Here is a 15,508-nt window from a genome sequence, read left to right as displayed (position 1 = left end):
ATGGCTACTGTACAGGAGCACAGCTACTCTTGGGTAGTTGCCAGTTGCCCTGCTGAGAAACCAGATAGAACAAAAATCTGTGTACAATTTCAGAACAAAAGCATTTAGTAATAACTGATATGGAGCACAAATTCCCACAGTACACTTTGCAATAGTAGCATAATTCCCATAAACTGAATGAGTTAGCAGTATTTAAATACTGAGTATAATCTTCAGAGTGGGCTACAAAGTAAGAGAAAACTTTTTTCATCTCAGTGCTGTTGATATACTCCACCATCAGCTTGGCAGCACACCTCCATCTGCTGTTTTGACAACGGAGTGACAGTACATATCTGCTATTCCATTAGAATGAGTTACTCCATCTGTTCTGCCTGCCTCTCTTTGCCATGTAGCCATCACAGCTTCACTGTATTCATAATTTCCCTTTGATTTCAGAGCTATCCCTATTTCATCATGCCAAACGCAACAAAACCACAACCAAACGTTTCTTGATGAATCAAGCCATGCTTGACCTGGCGCCACCACTTGCCTATCCCTAAAGTTTTCATATGTGCCTACTCACTTGCACAGATGCATCTCCCACACAGAGTCCCAATATCTTAGGTTTATAATTGAGCTTTTTGTTTGGTTTTACTCTCTGTTTGATAGTGAATATGAAGTTTTCATTAACTTCTTTATGACCCAGGATAATCTGAAAATACTTTTCTTTCTTCTTTCTTCCCAGTACTAACCACACCACTATCTGGAATTAACCTGTCAAAGACAGCTCCCTCTGCGATCATTTAGTCATGATCTATTGTATTATTACCATCACTTAGACCCATCCATCACCTGACTAATGATATTAATCCTTCCGTCTGCAGCAGGCTGCCAGCTCAGTGCCATCGAGAGCCTTGGTTCACTCCCATATGTGTTCAGCAACAGTAATATAGCTGCTGTAGCCATTGAGACACCAGTTTCCTGCTATAGCAGCCTCAGCCTAATGGATTGCTGCTCCTCTAGTGGAAACACAAACACACAAATTAAATGTTTGCCTGGACCTCGGGTTTGTTGTGTACCATCTTAGGGTAATGCAATTGCGGTGCAGAATGAATACGCACTACATTTCCATGTGGGTGATTCTTTATGAGGTTAGAGCTGAACCATGAAAGCCTCTGTCCTCGTTAAACTCAACACTTGTGGTGTAAATATACACTGGTGAGTTTCTTTGTTTCTCTAAAGTTTGATTATTTGCTGATGGGGGTTCAGAGGAAATGCAAAGAAGTACAATTCCAATATGCTACTGCTCCGGGTGGGTTTCTGCAGACTGGTAGTATACTGTCTCCACATGTATTGTGTATGCTTGTGTGTTGCAGACTGCTTTTCAGGGTGTGCTGGGAAGTCACAACAGGCTCCTGACAGGCCCATTTTTTAAACGTGAGAACAGAACAAAACTATGCCAGTCACAGATTTGTCAGTGAAGTAACTGACACCTAGTCATTTAATATGTTAAGAATATGACATGAGTGAGACAATATGAGTGGTAAGAAACAAAAGAACAAGCATTCAACCAGCATGTCAGTAGTCGTGGAAAGTACTATTTAGTCTGTAAATACAGCTGTGTAATGTCTTCTGTTGCTCCACACATATGAGAAAATAAATCTGATGATATGATGGTAGTATTAGGAGTTGTCTTGCTTTACTCATGGAGACTACAAGTTTCTGAGCCACTCTGGCAGTGCTGCTGTACGGGGGCGATATCGAACATTAAGGCCACCCATTAGGTCCAAATTGAAATATCTCAACTACCCAGCTACTCACACTCTACCTTGTACAGGCATTCACAGCACCCTGAGGGTTTAAATTACTTTGCTTAGTGGCACTCTCCCCTAATACTGTAGCCCTAACATCACACAACGACCATTGTTTTAGTGAAATCTTTGGATATTGTCACAAACCTTTGCACACTTGTCAAGATCATCAAGATATCCATGCATCGGACTGATTTTGGTGATCTTTTATCTGAAGCCACTAACAATTTTCACAATATCTCAACCCTTACCACAATACACAATTGCTTCCTTAAAATGTTTTTTTGTGTCGTCATAAAATCAGCATTTGTTGTTGTGAAATATCTCAATAACAATAACATGGTCAGTCATTCATTTCATCATCAGGATGAATTACAAACGCTTTTGTGACTATAAGCTTTTCATTAGGCACCATCATGTAATGTCATTGTTTGTCCAGGACATCGATTTCATCATAATGTAAAATACAGCTGAAGCAGAATGCGAGGTTTAAGTACCAATTAGTAAGTGTGTAATGGTTCTGAAAGAATTGTTACACCCCTACTAATTACCAAATGTTGTCATGCTAATACAGTATATTGAACTAAGAGTATGGCCGTGGTAAAGACTGTAAATGTTAAACATAGGGATCTTAGAATTGTCATTGTGAGCATGTCAGCAGACTGATATTATTGTTTATTTCAAACCACCGTTGTACATAAATACTGCTTCAGAAAACTGTGAGCCAGCCCAAGCTCCAAACTCTCAGTCTTGGTAACAGAAAATCTATGTTGCAGACTGCAGCAGTCGTGGGAGTGACAAAAGATGCTGTCATGTTGCATTTTGGATCTACACCAATTTTGACCATTTTTCTTTAGGTCTTCTTCTCTAAATCTTTTCTGTTTCTCAAAGGTCTACCACATTGGGGCACAGCACAAGTGATGCAGAGGATCATAATGATGGCAATAAAGATAATAATGAGTAATGACAAATAGTGCCTTGAAAAAAAATCAAATGCCTACTCGGTCAGAAATTCACATGAGGAAAAGGCTGATTGCAAACAATGTTTGACTACAGTGTACAGAACTGTCCTCTTTTCTCTGATGCAATTATTGGATGAGTTAATCACTACACAGTCCATTACAGAGTCACGGCCTTGTCTCTCCAGTTTGCTGAAGCATAAGCAGGGATAATATCCGTTGCTGTGATAGAAGGCTACTGTTTACAAATCACTGCAGCTCCACTGTAAATGCCATAAAGGGTTATGTTTATCTAACTTTATTTTTGGGAAAATATACACTTTCTCTGCAGGATAACTCAAGCGGTACTAAATATCTGCAAACAAACCATCAGGAATACTGTAGTGTTGTGTCAACTAAAGGGCACAAAGGTCTGTGAGGAAATTAGAAAAACAGCCTGTTATTGTCTGGGTTTTGTCTGGAAAAAAAAAAAAAAAACTATACAAAACATGGAGTTTAGGCAAGATGCCCTAACACCCAGTCTACTGGGAGCTGATGCTCTTCACAGGGAATAAAATAGGACAACTCCTATTTATTCTACAGTACGTGTGGAGCTCCTTGCCTCTACTGTTCTTCTGTATCAGGCTGTTTGCATAACTCACTCACTTGGCAGCAGCAACATTGGCCTTATTCTCACAAGCCAACTTGGGACTACATCAATGAGTAATTGTCTCCACAAACCCTCACAGTCAGGAGATAAGAGCCTGGAAAGGTCACTAAGAGTTCTGAATCTGAAAATACCTTCATTTACTCGAGGAGAGCAATGACCTGAATGTTATTTATTTAATTTTTTAAGTCATGAAAGACAATGGGGAATTACAATACTTCACTCCAAACCATTTGCAACATTGATTCTGATGTCTCAATAAAGAGTTTCACTCCTGGCTCAAAGTTAAGTCCTCGGGGCTGCACTTAACCACGGTTAAGCACCAACTTACAGCTGATTAAATTCGGAGTGGCCCGGTCTGAAAACTATTAGCCGGTTACAAGCTGAACATTAGCATATTAAAGCTTCTCGCTGCTGGCTGAACAGTAGAGATGAAGTGTCAAGGCTGCCAGGGAAATCAGGTCAAATTAAGCAACCAATAATACTGTATAAACCTTTTTAACAAACTCGATGAAGAGCTAAATATTCCTCATTTCCAACAACAGCCCTAGGGACATGATGTGGATGACACGTTCAAGACAGGGTGGTCCAGCAGAGGTGGTAATCATGCCTGGGCCTCTTCATGGGTGCCCATGTGTCAAAGTGATGATGTAATGTACAGTATAGCCACAGTTACACTACTGTATATCCTATATGTCCTATCCTATACCCTAGTACAGTACCATGTTAATACTGAGTTGCCTAAACTAAATCGCAGCTGCCTCAGCCTGCTTGAGCTTTCTGTTTAGCTGCTTGATGTACATGCCACCTTCATGACTGAGATGTATTTAATCAGTGAGATCAATAGCTGTTACCATCATTGATCTTGTGAGTCTATTTCATGGACAAGGCAGACACTCATATTTTGTATACACTGTAATTTTTATAGCTATTGTAAGCGGCTAATGGCTGTTTTTAATTAACATTATGAAAGACTGCTTTGGAATAACGTTAACAGCTGTGACTGATGAGTTAATACTTGCAATCTGTCAGAATAATTTGATGTTTTGCCTGGAACCTTGGCTGAAGGCAGACAGCACCTCTCTTTCAACTGCACTCCTACCCAGATTTCACAGAGATGTGAACTTCCTGAAATGTGACTGCCATGTTTGTCTTAATGGTTAGTCTCACAGTCGAAAATAGTAGCAGCAGCAGAGTTTCCATGCTGAGCTATAAAGAAGTGGAGCTCAAACTAAAGTTTTGATCTCTGCAGTTTTGTTGATTTTTGTCACCAGATGGTTAAAACGAGAGACACGGGAGGGGATGCTTTGCAAAATAAATCACAAATTGCTTTCTAAATAACAACTTTTAAAACATCAACTGAAAATACTAGTACTGAAAACAGAATCAAGGGGTGAATTTATTTTAACATGTCTGTGTGAATCTACTGTGTTTTTCCTCACAAACCCCATTTCCAGAAAAAGACGTTTTCTAAAATGAAAACCAAAAAAACTGAGCAGAAAAGATTGAAGAGCTTAAAAAGATTTCCAATGTTTTCACTGACCAACCAACAGTTTGACGCAAACACAACAAACAGCTGTGTTGCATCATCTTTCTTTTTAATTACACTTCCACTGACTTCCTGTGAACAAGGTGTTGTTTCACTCAAATACCAATAGACACAATGCTTCACACACACATACAACTTCCCCATGCGGTGGGCATTGATGCACCCCCCCTACAGATGCTGGCTTTTACACCTAACAGTACAGCACCTTACATAACAGTCTGGTTGGTCTTCCTCTTCAGCAAGCAGAAACCAATGTCCATTTTTCCCAAAACCTGAACTGCATTTCTGCACTGCATTGATTTATGGCTTTCTCCATATGTAAAGTTTCAGGTTGCATTTTTAATACATTGATGGATTTGTACTCAGAAGCCCATGTGACTATATTCATCATGGTTGCATGTTGGTTTCTAATGCAGTGCTGCCCAAGGGCTCAGAGCTCACTCACATTGAACACTGGTTTCTGCCCTTGGCTTTTTTACACTGAGAATTTCCCAGCACCCCTAAATCTTTTTACAAAATTATGAACATTAGAAGACATGTATTTTTTTGTAATCTTGTGTTGAGAAAGACGCTTTTTGAATTTGCTGACTTCTTTCATGAAGTTTGACACAAAGTGATGAGTCATGACCCATGTTTGCTTACAAAGTCTTTGGTGGTAACTCCTTTTCATACCAAATCATGATACACTCGGCCAAGTTGGTCAGTGAAAATGCAAAAAATTAACAAATAACAGCCTGTTCACCTTTGTTACAGAATTATCTCATAGATAGTATAACTCTCTCCCAATAAAAAAAGGAAGAAATGAAATAGGCTCATGCAGTGGTGACCTTTAGAAAAGTGTTGTCATTCAGGGGTTTGATACAGCCACCACTGTTCACCAATCATCACCTTTCAGCACCAGGTCTCCCATGCAGGGCGATCATTATGGTTCTCAGGTCAGAGTCATTGACCTTGATGCTGGGTACAATCTTCTAGCACTGTGTGAAGATGGTGTGCAGAGCTGTGTGACAAATCTAAGTGAAGGTGACACCACAATGAAGACTGGTAAGGAAGAAGAATCACTTTGAAGGACTTTTTGGTTAATAAATCGCTATTTCTGAAATGAAACTGTTAACTGAGCAGCTGCTTTGTGTTTGCAGAAAAAAAAAAATGTTATATTCAAATCTAATTCCATTGGAACTACCTGATTTCAATCCTATTGAATGGCTGGTGCTGGTGGACAGCGTCTATGAAAAGTAATCACCTCCACTGGAAGTTTACACCAACTTCAACACCGAATCACCCTTGATTTAATTTGGCTTTTTTTGGACACTGATCAGAAAAAGAATGAAAGCTTTTCATAGGCACTGTATCCATGCCCTTATGCTCAATTACTACTGTACTTGAAGGGCTTTAACGTGGAACAATGGAGAAAATCATTAGTAACAGTAATTCAGAGAAAATGGCCTCGGATCAGAAGACCAGAAGGGTTCTTATTAAATATACCTAAATTATAGGTAGGTATAGACACAAAGGACTGTCTCTAATGATAGCATGTCTCAGATAATTGGCCCGGCTGTCTCTTCATGCCAGGTAAATAACAGCTCACACCACATTTGTAGAATTTCCATTATTCAATAACATCTACCATCAAGTAATTACAGAAATTAATGAAAACTGCAGGCCCTAGGGCATAGACTGTGTGCTGCATGTAACACATAGCTAGAGATGGCTCTACGTAAATCAAATGCAGCTAATTGTGGTGGGGACAGAAATGAGATTACATTAAGCACAATCTCACCTTCTGGTCGTGACTGTAAGCTAAGGCCCAGTCCTCTTCAGTGGGGTGGAATAAAAGGCTGAGGACGTAGAAAGTGAGACGGTACTTCTGGTAACTGGCTCCCTCATCAGAGCTGATGAGCACACTGCTCTCAAACTCCGGATCTGTCAACACCATAATCTGAGAGCAGGGAGACGAGAGAATGAAGAGGAGGAGAGTGTGCACACATGTGAGGGGGGGGTAAAGACACGATTTGAAGGGCGAGTTTAGAGTAAAGAAGTAGAGAGAAGAGAGAAAGTAGAAGAGAGATGTTAGAGGCAGGAGCAGTGTCAGCAGAAAAAGGCCTGGCTCCTGGCACACGTCAAGCTTATGCTTGGCAAACAACTGTGCTATATTTCCAACTTCATTTCGTTGAGTGTGATTCTTTGCACTTCTGTTGCCATGGCTCTGCGGCTCTTCCTGTGCACTCCGGGGTGAAAAATTGGAGATTTCATCATCCTTCTCCGAAATAAAATGAGCGATGTTCACAGCAACACGAGTGTATAAAGCAGTGTGTAAACCAATACAGACCCCAAAAGCACCAGAACTGCACAGCTGGGTTGAAAAATCAGGAATTTGATTAGATTTAAACATAACCTACATATAACTTACAATAACAGGTAATGGAGAAGTTACAATTATGTGCTGCCAAAACAAAGGGTTAGGTAGCCATGCATGAATCGACATGTACAGAATGTTAGTTTCTCTATCAGCCAGTCTTTTATCATGTCATTTCGTACCATTTTTCCTTCCAATAAAATCCTAATTTCAAATTTAACAGAGCCACAGTGTTAGAAGTCCTAATTTCATGCTTGGAATATTTCTGCTAGAGCTATCACAGTTATTACAGAATTCAATAAGAACAGGAATTCCACAACGCATATTTCTTTCAGTTAATGACATTTAGAATCTTTGTGGAAGCAGATAAAATGGTGACAGAAATTCTTCCTTTACTGAAGAAGAGGTGTTTGAATAGGTGCGTAATATATTTTGAGAAACTATATTCTTTCGAATTAGACTATGCTACTGACTGCATGTTATCATGTTATGAGGTCTTAAAAATTCCAATGTTCGCAAGAAACTCCATCAGTTCATTTAACTGAATATGTTACAGTTGTGGAAGCTAAATTTACTCAATAGTGTCTCACTTCATACATCATCATGACCAACATTCAGTATACTGCTTTTCCTGATTGACATATTTTACAACTTCTCCAAATGAAATGACACAATACTCTATGTTTTTTATGCATGTACGACATACATGCATCGAGATCGGCTGTGTATCAGTAAATACATTAGTCGTCCACCAATCTAGAAGTCAGTCGTTTGATTCCTGGCTCCTACCGTTATCTAGTCTTTTGGCACGACACTGAACCCAAGTTGCCTCAAGTCAGTTCCATGGCAGCTTTGCTATTAGTGCTTGAGTGAATGGGTGAATAGAAAGCAATGTAAAGTATGAGCAATGTAAATGTAAATAAATAAATAAATATGTGTATGAGCACTTGGGTGGAAAAAGCCATCTACGTTCAAATTGCAAATCTCTCCCTCACCCGTCTGTCAACCATTTCCCACACTGCCTTTTCATCTATACCCAGGAAGATCAAGACCATTTGGGATGTTTTGTTAACCCACTAATCCATCATCTGACTTATTTTACGCCCACCATTAGAACACTTGCTGTAGGTTTATTTTGGGGGTTTACATATAAAATAAAAACTTCACTGTTCATTACAAGATAGTATTAAAATGTTGTATGCAAATCATAAGTAAGTAAGTAATAAAAAAAGAAAAATAGAAGGTAAGATGAAAGTTTTATGTCTGTGCGGTTAGTAGCAAAGTGCTAATAGTATGTAGACTAGTTTATAAAGTCCTTCAAGTTTTTTGTGCAGTGAATTCTGAAAGGACCTAAGCAGCCAACCAATCTAAATAAAACCGAGGTTTTAAACTTTCATGCTTTAGTTTCTCCTAGAATAGAGTCTTTAAATTTGGTTTAAACTACAACACCCATGCCCCAACGAGGATTGTGGTGGTATTGTCTGTAGTCACTGAACTCTTGGCCCAGATGGTTCTGTTTTTTCTCGTCAATTCCATTTGAATTGGAAAAACAGCAACACATTTGTCACTGACAGAAATGCTAGCCTTCTTTCCAGCGCTCTAACCAGGAACCGTCCCTGGTGGTGATTTAGATAAATTGTTTTTCATTAAGCACCAATAAACAGGTAGCACATTCTCAGCCTGGATTTCTCATTGGCTCGGGCTCGCCTAGCCTGCCATTCATTACCTGTCACTGTGTAATGCCAAGGCCTCTTGATATCTGCCACTGTCTGTGGGGCTTGTCAGATGTAATTTACAGTTTTTAAACAGTAATCATATTCTATAATATTAAAGTAAGTCACCGAGTCTATTATGAATGGGAAATTACATTTCACTGTGCCTTATTTGAGTCAACTCTCAGGACTTTCAGTTAAATCGAAAAGTCGAAATGCCTGGAAGAGGTGATTGAACACACTGTACCTTTCATATTGAAAATTTACCCTTGCTCTCTATTCAAGTCTGAGTGATGAGTGTTATGTTCTCCTCTCACATGTTCTCCATGTAACTATAGCCTTTAACTGCAGTGTGTTTAGCTCATCTTCTCTCATCTTTGCTCACAATGTGCTCTTTTAATACTGGGAACGAGGCCTAGAAAGTATTGTCACATTAACATTACTCATTTACAGCCATGTAAGTGTGAAAACAGCCACATTATTTCCCAAGCGTACACATTATCGTAACAAGCCAGTTTCTGTCTGTCGCTCCTGCGATTAGAAAGAACCCACAGCCAATTCGGAGCCAATACAAAGGCAGAATAGGAGCAGTGGCCAATTTCTCTCCTGCCTACTAAAACAATCGCCCTCAAACAATAATTACTCACTTCCAAAATCACAGTGACCGATAGCATTAGCAAAGAGGTGATTAAGATTTCCTTCACAGCATCCACTCGGCCTTTGTGACGAAGCGGTGCTAGTGAGGAGGGTAACAATTCGAAATCGATAGAGGTTGGAAGGATAACCTTTGTGTTTTATCAGCCTGATGTTGATCTGTGCATAAGCTGCAGCGCGGATATAGAAGCACAGTCGTTGGATAATGTGGTGAGTGGAGGTATGGATCAGAGACGGAGGGAAAGAGGCACCTCGCAGTAAATGAATCACATCACGCTCAATCAATTGAGCTTAGTCTATCATCTGATGGGAGATTTTAAGAGAGAGTTGTTGCTGCAACATGCTCATTAAGCAAGGATCAGGACATAATCACACACATTTAACTATCATGTTCTCCCTGTCTTGGTTAATTAGTGACATTTCAACTGCGCGTTACTTTATTTTTTAGATTGACCTAATCTACCAACCAAATCATTCAGGGCCTGAGCACAGGCTGAACAGGAAAAAAGACATCAAAATGTAGCCGGGAAGATTCATGGGAGGCTTTGCTCTAAATGTCATTAATATCATCTGCATCTATAATGTTAAACTGCAAAAGGCCACAACTCCAACTTATTTCCTCTGACAGTGAGAAAAGTAAGAGAAAACTTCTACATATGCTTCCGGAATGGCCACATAATGATTTCTTTATTGATGTTGAAAGGAATATCTCAAAGAGCAGCAGGCGATTCTATCTTACAGTGAGTGATTAGCCATCCAAACTCGTTTTATCTGATAGAACAGAGATGCTAAAAAAGGCCACTCAGATGCAAGGAGACAACAAAGGAATGCAACTAGCATACAGGCAAACTTTCATCTATCGGCGAGATGGGAAATCGAAATAATTATCAGAGATAAAGTGTACAGGGGCAATCAGCCCACGAGCAGACACAGAGGTCAACCACTACAGGAAAATATTCTCATGAGATTGCAATGAGTCACTGACACAGTAAAATGCTGTTTTTGTTTCAGAGAATCAAATGTTAAATATACTATGGTGAAATTGACACAACAATACATTGTTCCCAAGTGTTTACATCATGTATATTGTGAGGTACCAGTAGAGATTATTTTTCCTTCATGAGGTGTTGAGTTCATCTAATCTTACATAATCAAAATTATTTTAAAACACTAAAGAACGTCACATCAGTGACAGAGAGAATCTTCTGCTATGCCCTTGATGTGGAATTAAATTCTCTCCACGTATGAAAAGGCAGGAAGACTGAGTCATGAGATGTAATCCACGCTGGCTATGATCTGTTCCTCTGCCCTGACGTGGTTTAGCTCAACAGTCCCAGGATCTTATTAAGTCTGGTGCCATGCAAACGTATTCAGGGCCAGTACCTCAGCTCAACCTTAAAAAAATGAGGCTGATAAACTTGAGCACCTTCACAACTTCGAGCATGTCCTTGTCACACTCAGGAGCCATGATTTAGTTCCTGTAGGTCTGTTGATACCTGTGCATGCTTTTCTTTTTATTTAACATGTGTCTGACCAGGCAGGTCAGTCTGAACTAAGTGATTATTTCCAAGGGCAATATGTTTTTTTGTTTTTTTTAAGTTATCAAACACCTGCCATATTGCAAGGAAATTCACAGCTTTATTATTGAATGGCCATGACTTTACTTCACTTACCATTATGCTAATGTGCATATGTACAATTTCATATTACATTGTCTTTATCACTTATGTTCCTTCTCAAATCATATTCTTTCACTTCTAAAACTCCAACATATACATTAATAAATAAGGTCTATAAATTAGAGTCAAGCATGGTGAAGCAACTGTGCAAACTGTGGCCACAAGTCGAAGGTAAAAACAACTACCATCGCTATTTTTTTATGAAACAATGTCTTGAATGTCAGCATCACAACAATGTGAGGGAATACTTTCACTACTCTAACAGCAATCTCACAATTTTATAAAGTTTCTCTTTCTATCTTTTTTTATTTATCTATTTACATCTATTTATTTAAACAGCAATTTTTGGGAAAAAATCAGTTATATAAACATGTCATTTTATATTTCATGCATCAACCAGTACTATTTCAACTCCATTTATCCATCCATTATTTGAATTGCTTGTTCTTTTAAAGATTGTGGGGATGCTGGCGCCATTGGGCGAGAGGCAGGTTATACCCTGAACAGGTTGCCATTTACCCCTATGGCCAATTTAGAGTCACAGATAAACCCTAACACATGCATATCTTTGGATGGTGGGAGGAAGCCGTAGTATCCATATAGACCCACGTAGACACGGGAAATGGTAAATGTTCTGCACTTATATAGCGCTTTTCTACCTAACTGGTACTCACTGTACACTGCATCTCATTCACCCATTCACCCATTCACACACACACACCGATGACCTGACTCATCGGGGGCAACTTGGGGTTCAGTAACCTACAAAAAAATGTCCAATGCCCAAGGACACTTTGGGCATATGACATGGTAATGGAACCACCAATCCTACAATTGGCAGACAACTGCTCTACCTATTAAGCAACAGCCACCCCCAGAGCAGACAGGGAGAACATACAAACTACACAGAAAGGCACCTGGGCAAGCTGTTGATTTAAACCTGAGTTCTTCTTGTTGTCAACAGTTCTGACCACCACACCACCGTGCTGCCTATATCTTAACTCTTATTTATTCGACCTATGTAAATAAATTTGTTACAACATAGTCCAAAAAATATATATATGCTATACAGAAACAGCCTTGAGGAAGTCTGGTCTACAGATTGAGACTAGACTCCTACTGTACTCGAGGCGCTTACAGGAACCTCACTGCTTTAATATTCAATTTGTCTATTGCTTTGTTACTAAGAGCAGCAGGTGGATAGAGAGGTTATATATTCTGTATATGAAATTGATATAAAGCATATGAGACTATAATGGGCATATGGTTTTCTTTAAGGAAATCACTTACATGCACAATCTAATTCACCTAACATTAAAGCTGTATGTGTATTTTTAATAACTGTAAGGAAGGAAGGGTTTAAGTATTAAAAGTATTTTTTTCATTAAATTAAAAACAGAAAACCAAGGCAGATGGTGAAAAAAATTAAGTGGAAACCATATACTGATCAGTTGACTAAATTCTAAGAGAACAAAAAAATAAAATGAAAAGTAATAGACAGAAGTCCTGCGTAGATTAAGGATGCTGGCAGATGGATAGCAGCTGGCAGTGCTCATGTTTTTTCTGTCTTGTTTTGTGGGCTGCAATTCTTAAAATTCCACTTTTGTTGATTGCCAGAAACATTCTTATAATATATAAAAAGGACTCACTTCTGGACAGTTTTTTCTGTCAAACAAAGTGAGCTTACTGATTAACATATTGTCTATGGAGTTCACAGATAAAAGTGTGAATTCACAAGTAAAACCAGAGTAAGTAAGGAGAAGAATTACCTGTGGAAATAACGGCTGTATATCATGTTACGCTTTACATGATGAATTTACCATGTGAACTGGAACTTAATAAAGTGCTCTATAATTGCAGGGCTTCCCTCTGGGAGCAACTTGGGGTTCAGTGTCTTGACCAACATGTGGATAGAAGGAGCTGGAGAATAAACTGCCAATGAAACAATGACTGAACAATCTGCTTCACCTTGTTAACCACAGCAAACTGTCTTTTAAAATGATGAACACAAAAAATCGAGATATAGTTTGCAGGTATAACTCCAACTCTTCTCTGATTGGTCCAGTCCGACTTCAAATCATACCTAGTATGACCACCTGAGGGATGATAGTATTTGTTGTTAGTTAAAGATAAATATAAAACGTTTAATAAGTTAAAAAAGAGTGTAGACTGATCATCACAAATCTTCTATTGTACTCATGAAATTAGTATGTAGGCAAATTACACTTCATTTATCAAATAAGTGAAATGACTTTTCGGTTTATGTAAAAAGTTAAATACATCTACAACAAATATATGATCAGATAAAGAAAAACGCCTTGTCTCGTAAATAATTTAATATTTCAGATATATAAATATTAAATAACTATTTATGTTCTGGAGCCGATAAGTCTTTATAGAAATCAAGGAAAAGGTTCTTACCTTTCTCTTGTTAGTTGGACAGACATAGAGGTAACTCAGGACCGTCTTGGATCCAACTTTGTCATTCATTCTTTCATATGTGGAGCCATAATCAGTAGATCTGAATAGAGGAAATAAAAAACAACAGAAAATGCAGTCAGAAATAGATGAATAATATCATAGATCAGCCCATCAAAAAGCACAGTAAAGTTTGCTGAATATCTAATGGGTAAACAAACACTAAGGATTACTGGGGCACAGCATGATTTGTGTCAAATTATATTTATTTTGCGGGGTTGAAAAAGAATGCAATATCACACCAGTAAAACAACAGGCACACTGAAGCAGGTAGTGTACTGCATATATACAGTTAACTCTGTACAGCAGTGAAACTTCTGGCAACAGAACAAGGGAAGGTTAACCAATCATCTATTGCTGCCAACAAAAGCCAGACGTTCAAAACTGTCTGGGGACCGGGTACTGTAAATAATTAATTCTCTCCTGATGACTACTATAAAATAAAATATGACGAGTGCAAAAACATGTGGATGTTCCTGAACCCTTGAGCTTTAATAATTTAACTATGGGAATGAGCCTGTTAGCCAGCCTAGTCCCAAGAAACTAAACATGAATCCATCATCACTAGTAACTACCAAATCTGCCTTCAAGTAGAATATTACAGCATTTACACGGCCGCACTAGCTTTTCCTTTTTTTCTAACAGAGCTGTGGATTCATGTGTCCAGGATGTTCAAATATTTCTGTGTGGGGACAGAAGCACCCACCCACAACTGTAGAATAACTCAGATTTGGATTTGCAGTTCATTTCATGGTGTTATGAGGAAAAGTGAAGATGATACCTATTTCCGAATTCTTTCTTATTTAAGTCAGACCCTGCTCCTTCAGCAGGAATAGGGTTTCACTGAAATTGCTGCAAGATTTTTGTCATTCAAATTCATTCCCGAATGCCTCACAGAGACATTGCAGTTGCTATGATTACAAAGCACATTAATGAGTCTGGCAGTAACGTTTCCACAGCATATTAAAGAGAAGGTGTTGGCAGACTGACTGTACTGACAAGGATGGTGAACTACACGTTTGGGCTCTGTTGAAGCCCCCTGACAAGAGACTTCATAAATAACATAGTTGTTCTTGCCATGGCTTTGGTAAGCAATACTGCTAGGCATGCCTTCATCATCATGCATACGCTTATATGGAAAATGATAATACTTTTGGTGCAAACAGCAGACAGAATTTTACATGTGGATTAAGATAAACTATGGGCCAAACTAACCCAAATACTCCAGGAAGAACTAATGAACACAAAATGGAAAAACGGGTGATTTCATTAGACCATATGGCAGCATGACAAAAGAAAGGTATCCAAGGAAGTGTTTTTTGGGGTGACCAGTTAATTTACCATTAACTACCATTAACACTCAACGAAACGGGAATAGTTACATGGTACAATATCCAAAAAGCAGGTATGACTGTGTAACAATTCAACAAGTCCATATGAGAAAGACTTTGAATCAGTGGCCTTGCTGTCTTTTTTTAAGCCCCCATTGGATTTCCTTTTACTCATCACCTACATGCTACCTCCGTAGCTTCAGGCTCAAGCTGGTAGAAAAGTTGGCAGGTGATAACAGGGGCATGCTGACATGCATCATTTGCTGTCTCTTATACTGTCTGCCGTTGCGAATCAAACCACTTGTGTCCCATATATAATGAACAAGGCTTCCCTGTGTACTGCTTTGAATTATT

At 38.9% G+C, this 15,508-nt stretch overlaps 1 protein-coding gene across 1 annotated transcript in view; it reads right to left on the bottom strand.

Annotated features, from left to right (window-relative positions):
• The window catches only part of sorcs3 (sortilin related VPS10 domain containing receptor 3), a 189,500-nt gene that overhangs the window by 71,692 nt on the left and 102,300 nt on the right, over positions 1 to 15,508 (bottom strand). The window contains exons 3-4 of the mRNA XM_026358764.1: positions 13,767 to 13,866; positions 6,725 to 6,883 (exon numbers count right to left, since the gene is read on the bottom strand). Coding sequence (XP_026214549.1) covers positions 6,725 to 6,883; positions 13,767 to 13,866 — 259 coding nt within the window. The remainder of the gene's footprint in view (positions 1 to 6,724; positions 6,884 to 13,766; positions 13,867 to 15,508) is intronic.

The sequence above is a fragment of the Anabas testudineus genome, chromosome 1 (genome assembly GCF_900324465.2).
Source record: "Anabas testudineus chromosome 1, fAnaTes1.2, whole genome shotgun sequence".
Lineage (NCBI taxonomy): Eukaryota > Metazoa > Chordata > Actinopteri > Anabantiformes > Anabantidae > Anabas > Anabas testudineus.
The sequence above is the reverse complement of the archived record's forward strand: the minus strand, read 5'-3'. Positions and strand labels throughout refer to the sequence as shown.